At 37.4% G+C, this 25,645-nt stretch overlaps 2 protein-coding genes across 7 annotated transcripts; both read right to left on the reverse strand.

The window, feature by feature from the left end:
- Positions 1–1,775: 1,775 nt before the first annotated feature.
- Positions 1,776–14,500, reverse strand: LOC306886987 (heterogeneous nuclear ribonucleoprotein C-like). 5 transcript variants are annotated; one of them, XM_079444427.1, is made up of 11 exons: positions 14,399–14,500; positions 12,583–12,616; positions 12,006–12,047; positions 11,007–11,051; positions 9,163–9,428; positions 5,114–5,186; positions 4,981–5,028; positions 4,670–4,839; positions 3,623–3,736; positions 3,431–3,549; positions 1,776–3,351 (listed from the first exon to the last, which is right to left on the reverse strand). In XM_079444427.1, the coding sequence occupies exons 4-11, from the start codon at positions 11,009–11,011 to the stop codon at positions 3,253–3,255; spliced, it is 894 nt and encodes a 297-aa protein (XP_079300553.1). In that variant the 5' UTR covers positions 11,012–11,051; positions 12,006–12,047; positions 12,583–12,616; positions 14,399–14,500; the 3' UTR covers positions 1,776–3,252. The 5 variants fall into 5 exon arrangements, with proteins under 5 accessions (XP_079300553.1, XP_079300555.1, XP_079300551.1 ...); XM_079444429.1 differs by having other exon boundaries at positions 13,710–14,497; XM_079444425.1 differs by lacking the exon at positions 12,006–12,047 and having other exon boundaries at positions 14,399–14,498.
- Positions 14,501–15,178: 678 nt separating this feature from the next.
- LOC306846432 (FH1/FH2 domain-containing protein 1-like) lies at positions 15,179–24,881 on the reverse strand. Of its 2 annotated transcripts, XM_079379817.1 has the most exons (10): positions 23,756–24,881; positions 22,501–22,644; positions 22,193–22,375; positions 20,834–20,953; positions 20,597–20,758; positions 18,268–18,497; positions 16,395–16,437; positions 16,230–16,304; positions 15,762–15,885; positions 15,358–15,675 (listed from the first exon to the last, which is right to left on the reverse strand). In XM_079379817.1, exons 1-10 carry the CDS (start codon positions 24,245–24,247, stop codon positions 15,650–15,652), a joined length of 1,599 nt encoding a protein of 532 aa, XP_079235943.1. In that variant the 5' UTR covers positions 24,248–24,881; the 3' UTR covers positions 15,358–15,649. The 2 variants fall into 2 exon arrangements, with proteins under 2 accessions (XP_079235942.1, XP_079235943.1); XM_079379816.1 differs by having other exon boundaries at positions 15,179–15,675; positions 16,230–16,437.
- Between the last annotated feature and the right edge of the window lie 764 nt (positions 24,882–25,645).

The following is a 25,645-nucleotide window of genomic DNA, read 5'->3' on the forward strand; positions in this document are numbered from 1 at the left end:
TCTTCATGTCATTGGTCCTCGTTCACTCGTTGTATTTGAAATTGAGATGATGTATGTCACGAATTCAATTCGTTTGATTGTTCCTGCATCCATCCGCTTCCAGAGCGCCAGAAGAACGGCACAGAGTCATTTCATTCATTTGAAATAATCTCCATTTAATTAAATTGAACTGCGAGTTCATTGGATAGGAGTCTGTTTCCCATTGCTCAGTTTCTCTGTGATCTGAGAGATAGGCCGAAGGTCACAGAAGAACGTGCAAAGCAAATTCACTTAAATGACCCTCCATCAGATGTCATTCTGTTCTCATGGCCTCAGATCATAAAACTCATCCGATTAAATTAAAACAATACAAAGAGACAAACAACTAATAAAATAGAACATTTACTGTATGGCTTGGTGATATGGCCAACCATATTATCACAATATTTTTCCATATCATATGGTATCGATATTCATCACAATATTCCTTCACTGTTAATGTAACTGTTAATATATTTGTTATATGTTCTTCAAGTTAAACCAGACTTTTATTTTGACAGGTTGTCATTAAGGTCTTTCAGTTTCAGTGTTAATTTTGGTATTTTTATTTTTTTTCCCTCAAATGAAAGCGTGTAAAGCTGGTGAAGTGACTATCAGAGCTGCTCTGGAGATGAAGTTCATGTCCTCATGTTGAGATGCAGAAATCCTTGCAAGCATCACGTGTGTTTGAGTTTGTGTATCAGACGAAACCTCGCCATACATTCAGACACACGCATAATATAGCGACATTCACTGACTGCATGAAAATATTCTAAAAACAACTATTATGAAAAAAATAAATAAAATAATATATCTATCAAATTTGAGGTTTGTCCTGAAAACAACTTTAAGACTGGTCCAATTATATACAAGCATTAAAAACAGTATGTGAATTAGTCGAGAATAGAAAAAAATTAATACAAATACTAAAATAGTTAACCGTCACTATAACCAACTTTGAAAAGTTAATGAAACTTTTTGAAAGTTGAAATCGAGAATACAAACACCTACAGACTCAATCAGCGCTCAACCTCTAAATCATTCACTGGAGCACCATGTAAATACCATGGTAATCTTTCATCTCATACTGTGGTACTACCAGAAACATTTTGGTTTAACAGGAAGTGTTTTGAGCGGTTTGGGTTGTGCTTTAACAGGTCCTCTAATTTTGCAGCGAGAGACAGATCGAGAGATGAATGTAGATGATGAATGTGAAAGGCCAAAAAAAAAAACAGTCTCATAAAAAAAAGAAACTCGTCTAAACCTGTTTGTCTAAGCCTAGTCTTAACCCTATTATACAACACACATCCTAAACAAACATGCAATAGCATGCAACAACATTTCACAGAGTTCTCTAGAAATCAATCTCATTTGCTACAGGCCTTAAAATAATGAGATTTCATTCTGGACGACAGCAACACAAATTTACACCAAATACATCTAATAAAACATAAAAGCCCTAAAAACATCAGTGACGAAGAGCAGTAATACAACCACCAAGTGCAGCGACTGCAGGGAGTGCTGTTGATCGACTAATTAATCTGCATTTCTTTTAATTAGTTCATTGGAATGAAGTAAATGGTTTTGCTAAAATAAATGAAGATATTTCAGAAAAGCATTTGATGAGACGGTCTCAGCTTGTAATGTTGCAAGCATAAAAGCAAACAACACTTCATGGCTACTTGTTGGGGAAAATAAAAAGCAGTTTATCATTGCCGTGTGTTCAAGATTCTTGCAATAAAAGCCAACATGTCATGAACATTTGTAGTTTTATTGAAACTTCCTACACAAACCAAACAAAAGACGAACAGAATGAATGAAAACAAACGGCTACAAACACATATTGTATTTACCAGAAGCAAACTCACCTTTTAGTGTTACTGTACACAGATACAACCCGACAGGGAAAATGACATTCACTGTACAATCCAAGCTTATTCTCACACACTCAGTGACCACATATGGAATATAAAACAGATCAGCTCAATCAAACAGTATTTCTGTGTAGTTAAATAACAGAAAGGGGCCACAATGCCGCCCACTGGTCAGGACGAGTAACTCTACATTTATTACCAAAAGTCCTAGAGGAACATTGCTTTGCCTGAACCAGCACACACACGAATGAATGAATGGGTTCAGTTAGTTAGGGTTTGTGGACTAAAGTCCGTCAAGAGCTTTGGAACTCAGTTGGAGAACCATCTGAGACTCTTATGAGCCAAAATAATCTAATTTGTATGTGTTGGGGAAGATTGCGACAACGATAGAGCATTTCAGATCGTAAATCTGCACAGAAGGGTCTCACAACCACAAGAATCATGGAAAGTGTCTGTAAAGACAGACGTTTAAGAGTATTTGAGTACATCTGTGCAATATCAATCTGCACAGGCCGGTTTGAAGAGTGAATGACCTCAAGAACAAGGCAGAACGTTCCCGAACTCCAGCGACCAGCATCACCACCGTAACACAGACAGCGGTGTAAGACTTTAAAAACACCAAAGGAGAAGGACCTGAACGTGCCTGAAGTAGGAAAGCAATTGTTTTCTAGGCTTGACAAATCTAATTTGTTTGTACTGGCGGCGTAAGTTTGGTGCAAACCAATTATCAAGGTTAAATGTACAAAATGCACGTTAGTGTCTCTTTAAGAGATCTAATCTCAAAGTTTAATGCATTCTGATTGGCTCATCAATGTGTCAATCACTAAACCACCAGTCTAAACAAGCTATCGTTCAGAATAGTAATTATTACTGACAAATACTGAGCTTGCATTGAAAAGTTACGAAACTAGTTACTTTTTTGCATTAACATTCATCAAAAGCACAGCCTATAACCTATATTTTGGTAAAATCCAATCATAGCACTTCTAAATGGTTCCTCCTCCAAATTTTCACAAACACAATCAAGCTGTTGGGTTGCCAGTCTTTAAAACAGCTTGGCAGCAAAATTGTTCAATGTCACACCAATGAAGGAGATTTCACTGCAATCAAACGTATTTTCTCAATCCTAAAGCATTCAACCCATTTTAATGAATTATGAATTAGAATTATGAGAACTCATAGAAAGGTGGCTGTAGTCAGGAGGGTTCATGCGACTTATCTAAAGAGTGTCATTTCCACGATCCAAAGAGTCTTAGTTATTGTTCTGGACTTGTAAAATAAAACTAAGTGTGCATTAAAGGTCAGAGGATCTACTCTATATCTCACGGTGAGCATGCATGTGTGTCCGTGTCTTTCGTGTTTAAGAATGGTCTCCGTTGGTGCTGTCTCCGTCATCCTCTCCTTCCTCCTGCTCACCTTCCTCTTCCTCCTCATCGTCATCCCTTCCTCGACTCTTGATCTGTGCAAACCAAAAGCGACGGGTGAATACGATCGAGTCGATACATGATTTCTGATGCTGTTGTTTGTCTTTCACTCACCTCCTCTTCCTCCAGCAGGTCTCCCTCGTCCTCGTAGTCATTCATTTCTGTGCTCTCACGCTCTTTCTTTCCGCTGGAGTGCTGCGGTGAGACTTCATCTGGTTTGGCGCTCTTCACCTCTGTGTAGCATGAGGAGTGTTGTTAGAAATAACTTTTTGGGGGGTTTTGGTCAGTAGTCTGTGTGGCATGTACCTGATTTCTTGCTGTGGTCTCTCTCCATGCGCTCCAGGCTCTCCAGCAGATAGTCCACTTTGTGTTTAATCTGAGTCAATTCCTTCTTAATGGTTTGTAGATCATCAACTCTCACTGCACACAAACAGGCATATGAATGGTGGTCACTAACATCTCAGGCATTGAACTGCTTATTAGGCCAAATGTACTGATTTTGTGACAACTGTGAATGAAGGCTCTTCAGTTCACAAAAGCTGCATTTATTTGATCAAAAATACACTAAAAACTTTGTACAATTTATTTCATATAGAAGTGTGTTATTGAATAGTAATTATATTTCAATGTAATTTATTCCTGAGACGCAAAGCTGTATTTCCAGCATCATTACTCCAGTCTTCAGTGTCACATGATCTTCAGAAATCATAATAATATACTGATTTACTGCTCAACAAACATGTCTGATTATTATCAATGTTGAAAACAGTTGTGTAAAAATCATGATAGACGACCATTCAAAAGTTCTTTTAAAAAGACATTAATACTTTTTTAGAAAGGACACATTAAGTAAAAGTGACAGAAGACATTTCTAATGTTACAAAAGACTTTCAAATAAATCATCAAGCAGAAAACATTGAGAATTGAAAACATTATTACTAAGCGAGCACCAAAAGTAACAATTGAGCAGTAAATCAGTATATTAGACTGATTTCTGAAGAATCATGTGACACTGAAGACTGCAGTAATGATGCTGAAAATACAGCTTTGAACACAGGAATTAATTACATTTTCCAAGATACGAAAACAGTTTTTTTAAACTAATAATTTCACAATATTAATGTTTTTATTTTTGATCAAATAAATGTAGCCTTGAGCAGAATAGACTTTCAAAAAAATTAAAAAAAACAAACAAACAGTAGTTTGACCAGTAGTATGCATATATCAGAAAAATATACTTATAAAATATTAATTTTGTATAATCATTTAATAGTGAACAAAAATTTATTTAAAAAAATTATTAAAAAGAGGGATGTATAAAATAGAGAATCTAGCACAAAAAGTGTGCCTCACTGGTACGGGACGTGCGCTGGCTGCTCTTAGAGGAGAAGCTGCTCTTGGTCCTGCGGCTGCCTCCGCCTCCGCCGCCGCCGCTCACGCTCACTCGCGCCCGTTTGGGGGGAATCACAGCCCGCGAGAGCGGAGGAGGAGGAGGGGGAACACGCGACGGGTACGAGTACATCCTGTAAACACACACTCAGATTAACACACACCTTCCTGGAATCGTGCAATCCCAGTTCAGACGGACATTAAAAGCCTTTAATGAATAATAATAAAAAGCTCTTCGCTAAGCGTTTGATCAATGAATTTGGAAGCGAGCTCACCTGTCATAGTAATCTCTCTGAAAGTCATAGTCCAGATCAAATGAAGAACTGTTGGAGGAGAAAGCAATTAAAGAATTAACAGGGGTAAAAATACTCAAACATAAAATATAATAAAAAAATATTAAATCCAAACCTGTACATATCTCCTGCAGAGCGCTTAATAGTCTTTGACCGATGGGGTTTTGGCTCACCAGCCAGATTAATATCTGAAAAAGCAGAAAAATTTAACGCATTAAAAAAGAAAAAAAAAAAAAGAGATGTGTGACCTAGTGGTGACAAAATGAGTCGTTTGGATGAAAGCATCTGCAAAATGAATACAAAAAAGAAATGGTGCTCATGCATAAGCATGCATCTTAAGGCATCCTAAACCCTACAGAACATTTCTTAGAGGACCAATCACCCTCAAGCAACTGAAGGTTAACAATCCCTACAAACAGGGCTGGACTGGGACAAAAAAAAAAAAAAAAAAAAATGGGCCCTGGCATTTTGGCCCAGACCGGCCCACTACATACGATCAAAATACTACTCATCTTTGCACGCTCTTGAATATGTATATCAGCTCCTATTCCATAAAAGCACTAAAGCCATAATAATAATAGGTAGGAAAGAGTGAGAGTTGACATTAAAAACTTCTAAAAAGTGTAATTTATTAATATAATAAAACTATAATCCACACTGATGAATCCTAAAACCATAGGCCTATATAGTTATGACATCCTGTGTATGTGCCTGTGTGTTTGCGTGTGTGTGTCTGTGTCTGTGTGTGTCTGTGTGTGTGTGTGTCTGTGTGTGTGTGTCTGTGTGTGTCTGTGTGTGTGTGTCTGTGTGTGTCTGTGTGTGTGTGTCTGTGTGTCTGTGTCTGTGTGTGTATGTGCCTGTGTGTTTGTGTGTGTGTGTGTGTATGTGCCAGTGTGTTTGTGTGTGTCTGTGTGTTCGAGGGAGAAAGGGAAGAGACATGATAAATCGTTGATCAGATGATCACTGTTTCCCATAGTATAGCATTAAATAAACTGTAAACTTACTTAGTCAAATTTGTTAACTCCTCGGATGAACCTTTAAAAGCATAAGAAGGGATCCTGTGTGTGTGTGTGTGTGTGTGTGTGTGTGTGTGTGTGTGTGCGTGTGCAGTGGTGTATAAAGTACCCGAAAGCCACACTCAAGTAAAAGTACAGGTATCTTACCAAAAAATGACTTTGGTAGAAGTTGAAGTCTTCGTTTAGAATATTACTGGAGTAAAAGTTTTAAAGTATATGATATGTATAGTACTTAAGTACGAAAAATATTTTTAAAATCTTAAACGTACTTAAGTATTGAAAGTAAAAGTACAAGTAAATACAAAATGGAAAAGTAAATAAATATATATAAAAAAAATATTCATACAGCTTTAGTAGCAAGATTGTATTCAGTTTGAACTCTTTCTTCCATTTTGTATTTTTGGGTAAGAATAAGAAGCACTTCATCCGGTTCTTAGTGTCTTTCATTCCAACATAAAACATTTCTGGAATCTGCATCTGAAATAGCATTAAGATGTATTTATTTACACAGTTTAATTTACATTCAAACGCCTGATTCATTCAGGAACAGAGCATTTGACTGTGTTAATGAGTGAATCACTGAATCATTTATTCAACCGATTCATTCAAACGACTGATTCATTCAGGAACAGAGCATTTGACTGTGTTAATGAGTGAATCACTGAATCATTTATTCAACCGATTCATTCAAACGACTGATTCATTCAGGAACAGAGCATTTGACTGTGTTAATGAGTGAATCACTGAATCATTTATTCAACCGATTCATTCAAACGCCTGATTCATTCAATAAGTACACCGTCCATTGCTCAGAGATGCAATGCTGTGATCTTTGTTTGGAACTATTTTCTTTGGCAAAATTTAGCAAAAACAAGCAATAAGTCTAAAATGTAAGTCACTTATTGCTTTACTGGACTTGTATGAAATAATTTTAAATGTGTTCATGCTGAAATCTGCAGAAAAACGTGACTCTTTGTGTGATATAGATATAGTCCAGGTGATGTGCACAATTTAGAAGTTAACTATTATATAAATATAAAAAGCATACAGAAGCATTTTTGCCATCTACAATTTAGAATGCCTGGAATTTTGAGTTTTAATACATGAATAAATCAAGTGCGTGCACTCTGTGTGTGATTTTGATGATACAGCCTACTTGATAATGTCAGATCACACATCATTACAACAACACTTACCCTATTATTGCAGAAGATATACTGTATATCACACACCCCAGACTCACTTTGAGTGGAAAATGAATCATCCGCGATTGTTTGCACGGTTTGCACATGAGCAAAGCTGTTCTAACTTACAAACAGATTCACTGATTCGTCAAACCTGCTTTCCTGCAGTCTGTGTCTATTTTGTTGAAAGTAACGAATATGCTTCGGGGAAATGTAGTGGAGTAAAAGTTGGCTGAAATATAACAACTCAAGTAGGCTACAGATACTCCCACAATATACTTAAGTACTGTAACGAAGTATTATTACTTCGTTACAATACACCACTGTGTGTGTGTGTGTGTGCGTGTGTGAGAGAGAGAGAGCGCCCAAAAGGGGAGTTGTTTAAAGATGTGGTTGGGTCAGCCCAATGTCAATTAAGAAAATAACCAATGGGCTGCTGATTAAATGTCTCATGGGCCGGTCTGTCTGGGGGAAAAAATCCTAAACCGACTTTTGACAAATACATTAAACAGCCACAAAGACCACAGCGCCGTCCACTATTTAGGCAGAAAAACTATAGGCTGCTAAGAGTTTTATGGGCCGATCAGACAAATATGGTATGAGAAGATGTATAGGCCCGGCCCAAAAAGTACGTCGGCCCAGCGGGAAAATGCTCGGTCTGCCAGATGACCAGTCCACCCCTGCCTACAAATAATGCCATATTTACAAGTTTAGGGCACAAAATAGCAACACAACATCAAAAATCCTGGATTTTCTTTGAGCTTCAACTATGAGTTCAGACCATGTCAAATTAAAGAAATAAGGCTGACATTTCCTGATCTCAGTTGTAAGAGTTCTGTGTTTAATTTACTGTAACTGTAGTTATTTCCCTCAACACTAGGGGACAACGACCTCAGGTATGAGGGTGAAGACTCTAATACAGGGGTTTTCAACCTTTTAGGACATGCGCCCCCCGCCAAGTTTGTCTAATTTCACTCGCGCAATACGTTTTGCAGAACGTATTGCATGGACTGTTTTTAAGGAACTGATTTGTACATATTATGGAGAGGGGGTGGAATGTTTATGTGTGGAGGTTGCTTGTTTGTATACACAATGCCACTTTAATATATTAGTATCAAAAACTCAATGGATTGCATCCCATATTTTAATTGTGGCTTTCGTTAAACTGATGTTTGAGAGTTTGTTACACAGTTTCCCTCTCCACTATCCATATCAGGCTAAATACTGCAAGAACACATCAAGGTCACAACTTACTAAAACTAAATGTTTATTTTGCTTAAAATAAATTACTGAGATTTAAGATTAAGACTGTTTTTGCATTGTGCGCATTGTTTATTACTTAATATAATAATTTTATTTTCACACTGCAATAATGAAAATTTGATTGAAAGCATACTGTCATAAAAATTGTGACAGAATACAAAATAAAGTGATGCTTTATTTTAAGCAAAAAGTAATTATTCATTCTTTTGATGTTTGGTGAACACATTCTTGACAGGTTTTGAGAGATTAACCAAGGCCAGCACAAATGCCAAGACAGTTCACTCATATTAGCATGAATGGAAGAAATTACAATGCAGAATATGACAAAATAAGTCCCGCCTTCTAAATAAAACAGCCAATCGCCCATTGCAGCTGCCATTATAATCTTACTATAGAAACTGACCTATGCTTGGGATTGCACATGCACAAATTTAGTTGCTGATTGGAAATTTGCCATTTAAATGTTCAGTTTGGCCCGTGGATTTCAGTAGTTCCCCATTCAAGTAGAACGAGTTGGTCTTGCATGATTGAGGGCATTTCAAATATGGCCGCCAAAACCATTGACTTACCTTAAAAAGGACTTTGAATTATCTTAAATAGGAAATGCCCTTCAAACAACTGAAACATCCTGGGAAAACGAAGGTAAGAAATTCATCTACAATGACCTGCATCAATGAGATCTTCGCAGTCACTGTACTTACCGAGCACCTGTCCGACGATCATCCGCCCATCTTCACTGGCAACAGCAGCTCTGGCATTTCTTTCGTTGGCGTACTGGACGAAGGCGAAGCCTTTGTGCACGGAGCAGCCCACGATCTTCCCGTACTTACTGAAGATGGCCTCCACGTCAGCCTTGGTCACCAGCATGGTGTTGAGGTTCCCGATGAAGACTCGGGAGTTCAGCGAACGTGGATCCGTCTTGTTGGTGACGTTGCTGGCCATCAGGCTGCTGGTTGTGGGGGAATGTCTGGCCGAAAAAAAGAGGGGTGGAGAAGATCGACAGAGAAAGGAAGGACAAATGAGAAATTAGCGTGTGGATAACAACCATCACCAGCCTCGATAACTAGTTTCCATCCAATGTTGCGAAGTTAATGTAAAATGGAACATCACATGAAATATTTGCAAATAAAGCACACTTTCCATTCCATATGTTCAAGAGAACAGAATCATCACTTCCTGTGATACTGCTATACATCTATAATAAAAATGGATGTTGCTGCAGATGCAACAGAAGGAATGCAGTAATCGCTGCCATGTAATCTTGGCCTAATGTGTGGGAATGCAATGGTTTGAAACAGTTCTAGGAGGTATATATACCAAATAATTTTGCTTACAGACTTTGCACAGCCATTTCTGAAGTACTATGTTGTTTAGATGGTGCGTAATGCGACTGGTCCAATGGTTAGTCCAATTATACAATCTCATGATCTGATTTTGTTGCGCATCAAGAAATTTGTTCTACTGGAGTTTGTGCATGCTTTCTAAATGGCTTTAAAAAAAGTTATAAAAATATGCTGCTCAAATGAATGCAAATTTATGCACATTAAGATTTGACATGCATGCAGGTTTTTATGCAACATTGGTATGAATTTTTTTTATAATAACACATGGATGGAAAAATAGCTACTGAGACTGGATTCGTTCTGGAAATCTAAAGTCAACATGAAACAGTATTTGCAACCAATTTGTCTTTCATTTTAGCATTTGCTCATGAATTACTTACAATAAGACAAAATAAATGTGTGTTATTATAAAGTAAATGGGGCCAATTTTGGGTTCATGTTAACTTTCTCAGTTTAAAATGGAACCACATGAAGATTACAGCCCAGATCAATAATTAAACATTTCCAATTACTCCACTATTATGAACATTACCAAAGAGTCATATGAGTGAAGAACAAACATTAAGATATACACAGTTTGTAAATCAAAATAAAATATAACTTACATTGTCATGAGTTATATCAAATAGTATGTTTAAAATAAAAGCCACAGCAGTAATATATGAAGCTTCCCTGTGCTATAATGTGCAAAGGTATACATTTGAAATCAGGAGATTCACTCTATAAACTAGACAGGCGTGTATGTTATAGTCTTATGCAGTTTGTTGGTCAAATGCGCCACTCATTCATATCTGTATGAACCAGTGCTGGGTGGGTAATGTGGTAACGTATTACCTGCTGAGATAATCACACATGCAAACTAAAATGCGGAAGTAAAACTAAACGCCTGCTGTATGCAGGCTTAAATATAGAGGCATTATAGTATTGGTTTATGGGTTTGACAGAGTAAAACAGGAGGATATGCACCAAACGGTGAATTTACTGAGGAAAATGTATCTGGTTATGTGTGTGCGTGGATAATTTTCTGTGCTTACTACACGTTTGAGAGGTAAACTGGTATGTTTGAGCTGGACTGGTCAATGTTCTGGCGGTATTTCTGGATGCTTTTGGGACACGCGGATACCTGACCGCCACATAACGTGCACATTGAGATATTTAAGTGTGCTGAAGGGGATGTTGGGGGTTGAATAGTCAGAACTCACTCCATTCTGTCTGTAATTCAGGTCGAGTCGTCTGTCTGCCTGATTCTGTTGGAGAGAAGAGGGTTGTTAATGGACACCGTTGAGCTGCTGCTCAGCAGTGCATTGTGGGTGAAGGTCGTACTGGGTGGGTTGGTGGGTGGGTGATGTAACCCACCACACTTTCACGGACATCACACCAATCTCAACACTTTCCCAAGGTCAAACAAGCAGGCTAGCTGTCAGATGCTGCCTCCCAGTGGTTGGTATACACAACTTGAGGCAAAGAAAATGAAATCCAGACAGATATCCCAAGTGAAAAAGAACAGCCATGTCACCATAATGTTATATAAATCCGCTTAATATCACAAGATCCCTATCTAAAACCATTTCATTTCAAAGTGTCACATAGAGTGACTTTCCCCAGTCATTTGACGCAATCGAGTCCTGTGCTAATGGAAAATGGAAAACATTGCCGCCAAGAGATTAAAAAGGTCTATCAAACAATGCCCTCGGCACAGCTTAAGACGCACCATTAAGTCTGCATTATAGCTCAACAAAAAGATTCATATCAGTGTGTCTGTAGGAAATTTGACCTTTATGGGGGATGAAAGCAGGTGAAACAGTCGCTATGGGCCAATTATAGCACGAGTCAGAGGTCTACGCAAATTAAAATCTCTGAATCTCCTCGGGCACCATGATAGATAGCAGAACAATACACACAAATTTAAGAAAAAATATGTTCTGTATGTTTCTACAATTGGTAACACATTGCAGAATAACTACCTTTGCTTCACAGCAATTTTAGTCAAGACTATTTCTCAATATTTCAATTGTACAGAATTATTCTATAAATTCAAGAACAAATTATGTTAGTTACCATTATGTTCACCACTGACAATTGAAGATTCAATGGTGTTAATGTGGGTACTTTAGAATACATTTGCATGCTATTTAATGGGAAAACAATGAGTTTTAAATACAAAATGTAGATGTTTGTTCTTGCTCTTACAACAAATTTACCATGGCAAGATGAAGACTCATTTGCACTCATCCAGAACACAACTGTAAAGGGAAGGATAGAAGTTATGTTTAAGGGACACATACTATATCAGTCGACATTTGAAGTGGATCAAAAAAGTTCAAAGTTGTCTTAAGACAAGAACGCATTTTGGTTTCAGGTTTTAGGACATCTTCGATGAAAGCTTTTGATCCACTTCAAATGTTGACTATTGTAGTAGACATAAAATTGCACGTGTCCTGTATATTACATTACCATTAATCCAAAAGGCTAGACCTCAGAGTCAAAAGATGGGATTCTCTCTAGGAGAGGTTTAGCAATACATAGCGTGTCTTTGAACGTTAAGCCTCTGAAGCGTGTGGTTTAGTTTTCTGCTGGCAAGCTTAATTAACCTTTTTCTAATTGTACTAAATAAAATAAAATTCACACAACTTTTTATAAAGTATTTGTTACTCTACAGCAGTTGTAAAGGTGATAGAAGTAGGTAAAGGCTACACACAGCAAATGGGAGGCTAGTCTGAATAAAACACTTCAGGAAGACTGGTGCGGAAGTGGAGAATAAAAGAAAAACCAACTTACGGATTGACGTGGGTCAAAAAAGCTGCCTCAAAAACTACAAAAAAGCAAAATGAATAAAATCAGAAATAAACATCTTTAGCCCCCTAAAGCAAGAATTTGTTGTTGTTTTTTTACAACCGAGTATTTTATGGTTGACAGACCTGAAATCTCCACGATAGGACTAATGAAACACAAATTTGCTGTAAAATGTGGACTTGAGAATAGAAGTATGACCTGCATGATTTTAAAGAGCTAAACGTGTGTTGTATGCAAAGGTATTAACATCAGCATGCTCTGTACAGTCTAGACCAGGGTTTCCCAAAGTGTGGGCTGCATACGGTGACAAATCAAACTCAATAAATAACTGTAATGCAACAACACTGGATCACTCCTATTGCAACAAACACTGTTCACACTACAGCTGTAGCGATGTTGCATTTTGCTGCTTTGTAGATTAAAATGGGAATTATCGTCCAGTCTTATTGCAACACTTGCTTATGGTGTAAAAACCAATTGCAATGTGTGTACAACTTATATATTCCACCTTGAATTCTATAAACAAATGTTGTTGTTTTTTTTTAAAGTAAGATTTGACATTAAAATAATAATGAAAGTGGTGGGTAGGTTGGTTATTCAAACCCAATAACTTGGGGTGTGTATGATTCTTATGTTTGGGAACCCATGATCTACACATATATAACAGCTAAAAACAAAACTGGTCTTAATTTACTATATCCTGATGTGTGTCTAGTGGGGAACTGTGAGGGGAACATGATTTGGTGCATTTCACATACAAGATACCCATTTACTGAAGACAAAATAAGAAATAGTTGCATTTTCTATATCAAGCACAGAAAGAAGACAAAGCAACATTAACCCACATCCTAATGTGAAATTGCATTGAAAACACTGTTCAAGACACATTATCAGTAGTTGGCATATATATCATTTTCATTTCTTCAAGATAACTAGAAGAGCTTCATGGGCTGAACTTTTGGATTACATACAAATATGATGTTTTGAACACACACACAACATGGGGGCACTTGAGCAAAGGCAGTAATATTGGGCCTTCTTCAAACATTTATTAATATCAATGCAACCAGCTCAATTCAACATTCTTGATGTACTTTTAATGGAAAGATTACCGTTTACAGGATTTTGCACAGACTTGGGGTGCAAATGTAAAAAGAGTTAAATGTCCATGCATTGCTATTTATTATTGCATGAGACAGAAAACGTGTTTTCTCAGTCCATTAAAAGCCGAGACATCATTCAAAACCTGCAAAAACGCCTGAAAAATCACTCGACACGATTCCGACTGGAACGACCCTCCAAAATAACGCCCAAATAATCGGATTAAAAAGGACAAGCTCAGTCCAAATGTCTACAGCCGAATAAAAACAGTCTACTCGTGTTGGGAAAACAGTCTGTCAGGTTAAAAACGGACTTAAAACGCGTTTATATTCTGAATCCTGGACATGGAGGGAAAAACGACCCCATCTTGAAAACAACCACCGGTCCATACGAGACATTTCCTCCACATTACCTCAAAAAACAAACAAACCAGCTGCTCTAGCAGTAGTCCTGCAAAAAAATGGGGTGAAAAATAACTCCTACTTTGAAAAATCAAATAAAAATGGTTTCGTCCTCTCAAAGCATATATGTTTTCACTGCTCTACCACGGCATCACAAGATGAACGCCACCACAGCCAAGCAGAAAACCACCAGAAAAATGCATTAAAAATTAAAAAACAAAAAAATTCTCCAAAGATAGTTCAAAGTCAGTGAAAAATAAAAAAAAAGTGACAAAAATCTCTCGAATCAAAATACTCACCGGGAGTTTAAGACTAAAAATGATTAAAATTCGGTGCTGTACTGTTTAGTGGATACAGTCCGTATCAGCTCGTTCAGACGACACCGACCAACAGACGACTGCACGAAATGGCGTCGCGCAAATACGCACTAAAACAAGCCCCGCCCCGCTCCATATCTCCTCCAATCTCATTGGCTACACCTCAACTCGCTGTAGAACAGCATGGCTTTGATTGGTGGGTTTACGCGTCATTCTCTTGCACGTCTTTCTTTTTAAAACGAAGTCCTCGTTTGATTGGTGAGTTTAAGGTTTGGTTGACAGCATCCTCCCTCAGAGCACGAATCGCTTTAAACGCTGTTCATACAATACCGTTGTTAAATCCGAAGTAAAGTCTTCGGGATAGGGACACCGGCAAGGGATAGTAGTAGCTTTTTATTTAATTTTTTCATTGATATGTTTATTATTGAAATGTTGTTGTTATATGCATGTGTTAATTTTATTTAATTTCTTTATTTTCTTAAATATGTGGGTAGATAGTATTTATAGAGTTGTACCTTTTTAGTTTTAGTTACTTTTTCTTATTTGTAAGTCGCTTTGGACAAAAGCGTCTGCTAAATGACAAAAGTAAAGTAAAGTAAAGTCTTTACAAAACTATTATAGTAACTACATTGTATAGCAAGAATAGTTAAAACGTGGTAAATTGCCATTAAAGGTAAGCAAATTTTGCTAAGTTGTAGAAATATTTTAAAAACACTATAGTACATTAATTTAGAACAGTTTATATAATGAACAATAACTGTTGTGATTAATTATGGTAGTTTATTATTATAATTTTTTTTGTAAAACACCATGCCTGTTGTAAAAAACAAACAAACAACAACAACAAAAAACCATTAAATACATAAGCTAAACTAAGAAAGTTACTAAACATCTGCTTAACACAAAACAATTGAATGAACATTGCTCATCACAATATTATTGATGAATATAATTTATTTGTAATTCTGAATACAGGAAATGATGGCAAGAAGAATGCTAACAGTTTATTGTAGTTTATACCGTTAATGTAATGTAAAACACATAAAGTAAGCAAAGGCGAGTCAGGTGATGTTGACAAAACCTAAAAGATACAGTGACATTTGCTGACTTGCCAACAATCCAAAATAATTGAAAAAAGGTGTTATTTCAAGTTTTGCTTCCATAATCAAAAAATATAGTTGACAAGGTAACACGTCAATGAGCTACACTTTTAGAAGAAATAAAGATTGGAGATCACCACAGCTTTCGGGAGGGACAGCCTGCAACAAATCAACCATTCATATTTTTGAATATTTTCAATTTTTAATTGAATGCAACTAAAGGATGTAGTAACATTTATATTTACCTTTCTTGTCACTTGTCTTGCTGCGTTGTCGTGGAAGAGTGAAGTCAAAGTGGAAAGACGATGATGACGATGATTCAGGAGTGTTTAAAACCTCTTCAAGTTTCACCTGCTCTGGATTCTCCTGCTGTGAAAGAAAGTAATCAATCATTATGTATAGCTTCCTAATTAAAATTGACAAATATGGTGAACATTTTTATTCTCTTTTATTCTGCCAAAATATAAACACTTTTCAATTAAGAACTTGTATATTTGGTGGATAAAATATTATTTAAATACCCAATGCCTAAACTTAACTACCATACTAACTATTAATAATCAGCAAATTAGGAATTTATTGAGGCAAAAGTCATAGTTAATGGTTTGTTAGTGATAATTGGATCTTAAAAGAAAGTTTTTTTATTATTATATATTATATACTTTTATTATAAGTAGCTAAATATCTGTTTAAAAAAAGTGTCCAATACATACATCAGAGGGGCTTTGTTGGAGTCTGGTTTTGAGTTTAGGTGTGTTTTGACTGTGCTTCTCCTTCTCTCTCTCCCTCTGTTGAAGAATAGCATTGCGAGTGGCTCTGTACTCCAATGCGAAGTCACTGACGGTCTTACAAAACATCTCAGCACTAGTTTCTCTCACCATGGTACGCGAGTAACCGAGGAAGAGCAGGAACGAGTGGAATCTAAATGCAAGGAAAAATTAAACAAACTGAGCACTGCAATGTCTTGGACATTTTATATTAGGTATTACACTTATTGGTAACTGCAAGTGTTACCAATGAAATACAATCTGAATTACGGAAATGTTGGGACGTTTTTTTTTAAATTTGAATAAAATGAAAACTTAAAGATTTTCAAATCATGTGAGCTAATATTTTATTCACAATAGAACATAGATAACATAACAAATGTTTAAACTATCCACTAAATGAGCTCATTTCAAATTTGATGCTTGCTACTCAAAAAAGTTGGCACGAGGGCAACAAAGGGCTGAAAAAGCAAGAAATCTAGCAACTAATTAAGTTAACTGACATCAGGTCTGTAACATGATTAGCTGTAAAAGGGATGTCTTACAGAGCCAGAGTCTCTAAGAAGTAAAGATGGGCAGAGGCTCTCCAATCTGTGAAATAGTGCATAAAAAGATTGTGGAATACTTTAAAAACAACGTTCCTCAACGTCAAATTGCAAAGGCTTTGCAAATCTCATAATTTATGGTTCACCAAAAGATTCAGAGAAACTGGAGAAATCTCTGTGCGTAAGGGACAAGGCCGAAGACCTTTGTTGGATGCCTGTGGTCTTCAGGCCCTCAGACGACACTGCATCACTCATCGGCATGATTCTGTCATTGACATTACTAAATGGGCCCAGGAATACTTCCAGAAACCACTGTCGGTAAACACAATCCGCTGTACCATCTGCAGATGTCAACTAAAGCTCTATCATGCAAAAAGGAAGCAAATGTGAACATGGTCCAGGAGCGCCGTCGTGTCCTGTGGGCCAAGGCTTATTTAAAAAGGGCTGTTTCAAAGTGGAAAAGTGTTCTATGGTCAGACGAGTCCAAATTTGACATTCTTGTTGGAAATCACGGACGCCATATCCTCCGGGCTAAAGAGGAGGGAGACCTTCCTGCATGTCATTATAGTTCAGTTGAAAAGCCAGCATCTCTGATGGTATGGGGGTGCATAAGTGCATACGGTATGGGCAGCCTGCATGTTTTGTAAAGCATTATGAATGCTGAAAGGTATATAAAGGTTTTAGAGCAACATATGCTCCCCTCCAGATAACGTCTATTTCAGGGAAGGCCTTGTGTATTTCAGCAGGACAATGCAAAACCACATACTGCAACTATTACAACAGCATGGCTTCGTAGTGGAAGAGACCAGGTGCTGAATTGGCCTGCCTGCAGTCCAGATCTTTCACCTATAGAGAACATTTGGTGCATCATTAAACGAAAAATACATCAAAGACGACCACAAACTGGGACCAAATTCCAACACCAAAACTCCAGAAACTCGTGTCTTCAAACTGTTTTGAAAAGCAGAGGAGATGATACACCATGGTAAACATGCCCTCGTCCCAACTATTTTGAGACCTGTAGCACGCATCAAATTTGAAATGAGCTCATTTTGTGCATAACATTTTTAAAGTTCTCAGTTTAAACATTTGTTTTGTTATCCATGTTCTATTGTGAATAAAATATTAGCTCATGTGATTTGAAATTCTTTTAGTTTTCATTTTATTCCAATTAAAAAAATGTCCCAACATTTCCGGAATTCGGATTGTAGTATTAAATAAATTAACTATACAAATCAATAATTTTGATAAACTTTATAATGTTTCTTGACCATAAAATTGTATTGATCTAAAGTTTACTTAAATGCTTAAAAAAGTATAAATTTTTTTTTTTGTAAAAGGTTTTTACAAACAGATTTGGCTAAATGAGAGCAAAATAACCATTTGCATCTGGTTCAACGCAAATGTTTTGGCATCTTGTGTTAACCAACTCGTTTTACCTGTTGATGACTCTGCGGTGAACGGCTCGTAGCACCTTCAACCTCTCCTCACAGTCTTTCAGAAACTGGGTAAGCCTCCGATGAAGCGTTGCCTCTTCTCCACCTTCCTCTTTTCTTCCTCCACCTTTCTTCTTCTTTCCATCTTTCTCAAGTAGTCGGAGTTGATCCCAGCATGCTTTGCAAAGCGATTCAAGCTGTGAGAGATTCAGCTGCACTTGTGTGTAGTCACACTAGTCGCCATCATGTGAATGTTTATCAGAGACAGGAAAAGAAGGATAAAGACAAGAGAAGGAAACATGGTCACTAGGAAACATGTTCAAAACAAAAAACAGGATACAAATTAACTGGATATCATCCCAACAGCTATCTGGATTAACTCAGAATGCATTTTTACCAGTCAAAACTCTTCTCCTCCTCACCGTTTTCCATATTTGAGTATTGCAATAAAGTAATCAAAACTGAATTAAAAACAATAATAATAATAAAGTGAGCTAAAGTGTCTGTTTTGTCTAGATTGTAGCTCTGTTCACTCTGGACGTTTTTGAAATTCACAAGGTAAATACATCGTAAAGATTTCTGGTTCATAGTAGCCTATTGGAAAATGTTGGCTGTTGAGTGAGCGGGTCAGTTGTGAACATAGACTGTAAGAAAGATGGGCGACGCACCTTCACCAAAGTCCCTTTCAAGGAAAGTCTATACACTTGGCGACTATATTTGCAACGCCTCCGGGCAGCTCAAACAAAACCAAGTCCTATCTAAATTAATGGGGGAATCCTGAAATCTCAAAAACTGCTTGCTGAACTCGCAATTAAATTACAAATTTCAAATCAGAAACAAAATCTGAAATGAACTGCCCCATGAATGCTTTTGCTTGTGCTCAAATAGCTTTTAAAACGCTTATTTTTCAGTCTAGACCAGCCAATGCGCATGCACAGTTATAACGCGCTTAATACCACACATGCTCATTGGCTGGTCCAGCCCCAAGTTTCTATGGGAACCGGAGCTTCTAACAGTGATGCAATGACTTTATCAATCAGCGATTGGCTCTTTCATTTAGAAGGTGGGACTATTCCACCATAATGCGTGTTGTGGTTCCTCCCATTCGTAAGTATAGGAGTGAACTGTCTTTGTATTTCCATAGGTCTTTGTATACATCTTTGTATTTCTTTGCCTTCACTCTCTTCCGTTGAAGAAAACACACTCTTGCAGAGTCGATCGCAAGCACATGCCCCTGACCCTTTTTTAATGATCCTGAATGCCCCAATTTTTGTCTGCTTATTGCCAATCAAGAGAACTTCTGTAGCTGTTTGACAGAAATAAAGTCAATCTGCTTACTAATAATGTAAGTAAAGCTGGTAATGCTGTTTGTGGAGTTGTTTAATCAGATCTTGAGAGATTTAATGCATTTTATCTTCAGTTCATCTAAGGCTGTGGCTGAAGAAAGTTGTAGTTTGTGTTCTTATTTCTCTATCTTTCAGTGCTTGTTCACAGCAGGTGTTTGAATGATTGAAAGAATGTTTCAGGAACATCATACTAACCTTTAAATAACATTCTACTAACATTAAGGAAACTGGATATTTTTATGTTCTTGGAATGTTCCTACAATTTAAATTTTTAAATCAAAATTAAGTTGAAAGAATGTTTGAAGAACATCATACCTTTTAAAAATGTTCCTCTAACATCAAGAAAACTGGATTTGTTTTATGTTCCCAGAACCAACACTGAATATTTGGAGAGCGTTCTTAAAACAAAATTCTGTTAGCTGGGTTCTCTTTAGGAAAAGTTTGTCTCAGCAGCTTTGTGAATTGTTTTTTTAAGAAAAAACTCTTAGCTAAAAACTTTTACTGCTATTTAGGAGAACGCTTAGCGGTAAGATGGACCCCAGGGGTCCTAAACTCTGGCCCGCGAGATCCATTTTCCTGCAGATTTTATCTCCAACTTTGCTCAAACTCACCTGCCTGTAACTTTCTAATGGTTGCGACACCCGAAGACCTTGATTAGCTTGTTCAGGTGTGTTTGCTTAGTGTTGGAGCTGAACCAGAGTTGAGAACCGCTGAGCTAGACAGTCGCCCTCTTTGATATTTACTATAGTGTCACTGTAGTCACAGGTTACTTAGGGATTTCTATTTATACTCTAATACTGTGAGCTGTTGTATGAACAGGGCAGGGAGTCACAACTACTAAATACTATCAATGTATAGTACACATAAAAAGCAAGAGTGCAGTATATTTGAAACATTTGCAATGCATATTGTTTCTCAAGATTTTTTAATAGTGGGCCATTTCCTGTGCATACTGCACAAAACATACATACCAAATAGCCTCATACCTTGCTGGCTTTTGTGACAGCGGTGATGTCGGAGTACAGATCAGAGGATTGTGGGTAAAGCTGGAGCAATAACACACATACGTGATGAAGCAGAGGCTGCCGGCCGTGAGTGTCTCTCACCTGAGAGAGCTTGCCCAGGTAACTCAACTCAAACCCCTTCGCCTGTAAAAAAAACACAAACCATCATGCAACATGGGACGGCTGTGACTGCACACATCTTTATACACTCATCCTCACCTTACAGCTGTTCAGAAAGTTTCCGACGGCCAGCACAGTCGCTAGTATGCAGCGAAACGTCTGATTGGCCGCCAGCTGCTCCATGGCAAGCTTCAGATGGAAGAGCGGCTCTGCGATGTCCTGTTTACACGCATAAGCAAAGCATAGAACAGAGCTGCATAAAAACAAACACTACAAATGACCAGACATGACAGAAAACAGCAGTTCAGTTCTCTCACCGTCAGTTCATTCATTTATCTTAGTTGATGATTTTATTCAAATAATGTCAAGCACGTACATGCCTGGACAGTTTTCCAGTACAGATTTAACTCATACAATGAAGGATAATCCAACCTGAGCTCATGAGAATACCTATTTTAAAAGGTCGTGATTTTGTATCAATTTGTATAATATGATTTTAATGGAAAACCTAACTGTCAATAAAAAGATTGTAGGAAAGTTGGGGAAGTTCTACTCAAAAAGACTGCAACAAATAATTTCAAATCATAAGATGCACTCTAAATAATCTTTATCCGTCATTTTGACTGAATAGACTGTACATTTTCCTTTTCTATTTTCAGAAGTCAGGAGAATAATGTCACGTTTGGTATGTTAATGTGACGTGATATAACAACGGTATCTGTAGAATAGCTCTTTTCAGCCGGCTGCATTATTAATTATTTTCATGTTTCCTTTGTATTCCGCTTTAAGCAAATAAAAAAAACAACATATACTAAACATTTGTGGTCTGCTCTCCCGATTTAACCAAAAATAATTCCCTTGAATGCACTAAGAATCTTACATTTTTCTCCCCAAATCTTCATGTCTCTTTCCAGTTTTGATTTCATGCGGATGCAGTAAAATGTAATAGTTACAAAATATAGACACATATTACTATATAATGATGTTTAACACATCCATAATATTGCTGAGGAAAGAAAGAGGATCTTTAGGAGTTATTCATGGTAAGTTGAAAGGAATTTGTTAATGCTTTTACACATTTAAATTTCCATTTACTGATCAATAAGTTCTTGAAACTGCTTATTATTGCAGTCATAGAGTGAAGCTTTTGCTGATTGTTTACACGTGTAAATGGAAGTTACTCCCATAATTTGCACAAAGCATCATGAGGTGTGTGAAAAAGGTGGATAGACTGAAATTTTCAGAAATTTGAGTTTTTGTAGTTTACGCTGAGACAGTATCCTTTTCAACAATTTGCACTTTAAAACCTGTTTTCAAATGTTTGCATTTTCAAGCCCCAAAACGCTTTTACGGTTGTTATACAGTTGCTTGGAAATTGCTGTAAAAGTGTCCAGTAAATTTCAGCATTGCTGTGAGTTTGCACTGACAAACACTCTAAATGTAACTCCTCTCTCTCACTCTCTCCAGCGTGTCGTGGTCCAGAGTGAATGCCCAGAGCTGCAGTCTGGCACTCAGATGAGGAACGCTTCCCAGGGTCAGGAGACACTGCTCTGCAGGGCCCAGAGGTGAACGCGGGGCTTGAGCTTTCGCCTCCTTTATCAGATTCAACTCCTCTTCAGTGGGAACCAGCATCTGCAACCTCTGAGCCACAATAATGTCAATACTTTCCATTCACTGTTGCTGTAATTTGCCACATGTATTAGTGAAGGGTTCTAGTCATAGATTTTTTACTCATATTGACTTTAACAGAGCTGTAGGGAACACACCTGGATGTCTTCTCTGTCTAGTACAGTGTTGTCCATGCTGTATATGGCAGGAGGAAGCAGATGAACCGGTGGCAGGCTGCTCAGAGCTATAGTGATGATGTTACTGCGCTTTACACCCAATACAGACACACACGGCTGCTTCTGCTACAGGGATAAACAGAGAAAAAGACAATATCCACCTAATCCTCAGGTTTCTGTTTTATAAAATATACTATTTTATTTTATGGAAATCCATTTCAGCCACATATGGAGAGTAAAAAAATCATAGTTTGGTAAGACATACTGTAATTATTACTTTATATGTCATATAAATGAGATGTAAAGTTAAAATTATGACTTCAAATATTATAATCATGACATAAGTTGTAATTCTGATGTTAAAAGTCAAAATTATGATATTCTAAATCAAAATTATGCGAAAAAAAAACAAAACAAATATAATGTCACTTTTTTTTCTTCAAAAGTCATAATTTCAAACTTTTTTTTTTTTCTAATTGACTTTTTATGTCATAATTTTGGTCAGGACTCCCTGGAAATAGTGATCTCAGTGATCTATCCATGTCAAATAAAGGATGAATAAAATAGAATGCAATTTTGACTTTGTGTGAAGTGTCATAATTTAAACTGTAAAGTTATAATAATGTCTTGCCAAAACATGATTTCTTTTTTTGGGCTTCCATACTATTGTGGTGTCACAAACTGCTGCAAATGATGCTTGAATGAATCAAAGTGAATCGGCAACAATTTCAGGTTTTGTTGCAGACCCCTTTGACTGATTAGATCAAAAGAATGATTTGTTTGTGAATCTGTCATCGTTAGTTATAATTGTGTAAATAGCTGAAAAAATCACACATACTAATTGCTGAAAATGATTCTCCGGTGTAATCTTCATTGATACATAAAGATTTAACAGTAATATTTTACTGGGGCAGCTGTGTTTATATTGTCTACCCCAATAGCACTTCTATTTGATGTCTGCATTTACATCTGCAAGATGAGTGTTTGCTCGTCTTTAATGTGTCTACACATTTACTATCAGATGTCAAATAGATGTCTATTAGATGTCTTTAAGATGATTTAGAATGTATGTAAAACTGACATCTGAAGACGTCTGTCAGTTGATTGTGCATAGCAGATGCTTTCCAGATCAAGAGATCTTTAACAGACATCTTGCAGACGTACGTGTGCTATCTGGCTAGCGACCGCCCTGTGTTTACTAATGGTTGTCTGTGCATGTTAAACATTGAAGTCCTACCTGTCGTGCCCCCATCAGACTGGAGAGGGAGCTGTTGCTGCTGATTTTGCTCTCAAAGAGGTATTCAAGTTTATTGGTGTCTAGCTGAACCGGTTCCAGACCGGCCCAGATCGACTGAAGCCCGAAGCGGCCCACTCTCGGCAAAGGCTGCAGACTCAACAGCGCGCTCCAGTGGAGCCTCAGAGTACGACAGCCTGACGGCCGCGGTGATTCGCTAGCTACAGAGAGGGGCGGGGCCAACGGGGGAGGAGGTGGGGGCATGGGTGTTGCTGCAATCTGATTGGCCGAAGTGTGGGAGGAGTCTTCATCAATGCTGTCCAGCTCAAGATCCTCATCATCCCATAGGTCGGAGAAGTCAAGGGCGTTGAGGCGGAGCAGAGGGGCGTGTTTTAAGAGGGAAGACCAGGAGGTGTCAAGAAGAGAAGATTCGGCTTCTTTCATTGGATATTCTTGGTGATTTATTCTTGAGGCACTTAAGGAAAGTAAATGCATGTGCAAAAAGTTGCTTGCGTGGCAAAACTTGTTCTTTTTCTTCAAATAAACACAATGATCAAATATTCAGTCTGAATATACTTCAGAGAAATGGTTTACCTCAATAAAAAGGATCAGTGTCCATTCAATAGTTGCATCGTGAATGTGCTGAAGAACATGCAACTCCTCCAACGTTTCTCTTGCTGTAACAAGGTTTCCAAAAATGGCCAAAAATGAAGAACCATATGTCTTCATGTACTTCAAAACAAAGATAATCCATTCACAGGACCATCAAGAACGTGCAGGAGAACATGCAGCGCACTTTCTTGCAGTGGTGTTTCAAACGACGCAGCTCCTCTGAGAATCTCCACTGTAGCTTTAGGCGTAAAAATCAGTATACATTCAGTTTGAACTTCTACAACATCTGTCTGATGGCTCACATTAAAGAGCTTGTGTTATGAAGAGCACCAGTGGATGTCAGATGTTCTCTCACACTTGGCTGAGGTGTGCATCCTTCAGAGCTGATGCTGCAGTATTTCAGAAGCTCTCCAGTGAATGCGCTTCTACACAAAGTCAAATGCTGTAGAATCCCTTCAGTGTCCAGTATTTGTGAGAGAGACGTGACACTCCGTCTGTGTCCCAGACGTTATGAGGGGTCGTTTAGACCAAAACGAGTGTTTGTTTGAGCGTTTATTTGAGTTGCGCCCTTTCCCTTAATTTCCTTATCTCTCCAGCATCTCCTGTTTATATCGCTGCTTCTGTCTCCACCCTTTCGCTCTCCTTCAGTCTCTCTATTGCTCTCAGTTTTCTCAGGTTATAATGGCATCCCTCCTTATTCCTCTGAGAGTCAGTCCATGTTGGGACTGGGATTGCATATGGTTTTTGATGATCCTCACTATTATTGTTGCTCATGCATGATGGTTAAAGATCTAAACAATCCTCTAAGTTTTAAAGTTCAGTGTGAATGATTCTTTAAATCACGTGCATGTTCATACTGGACCATAAAACAGGTGAAACAATCCTACATATGCACACTGAAAGTTGCTTGATATCTGCCAAAATATGAAATGCTTTCTTTAAAGTCAACTAAATAAACTAAAATCATTGAAGAACTCAATTCAATGGCTCTTTTATATGGATGTTTGTGTAGATTCAAAGACTTGCCGGCACTTAGTAACCATCTGGATTGAAGAAGTGAAAATGAAGGGTTTTTATCTGTAACCATAAGATTTTTTATTAATTTTTTTTAACTGCAGGAAAGTACATTTGTAACAAAAGGCACAGCTATAGATATTTTTCAAAGAATGTTTGCAGAGTTATCTTTTTTTAATATAATATTTTTAACATCAATGTTGTTATTATTAAAACTATTAAGAAATAATTTTAGTTAATTTAAATAAATCTAAAAAAAAAAAAATA

The sequence above is a fragment of the Barbus barbus genome (genome assembly GCF_936440315.1).
Source record: "Barbus barbus genome assembly, chromosome: 1".
NCBI classification, from domain to species: Eukaryota; Metazoa; Chordata; class Actinopteri; order Cypriniformes; family Cyprinidae; genus Barbus; species Barbus barbus.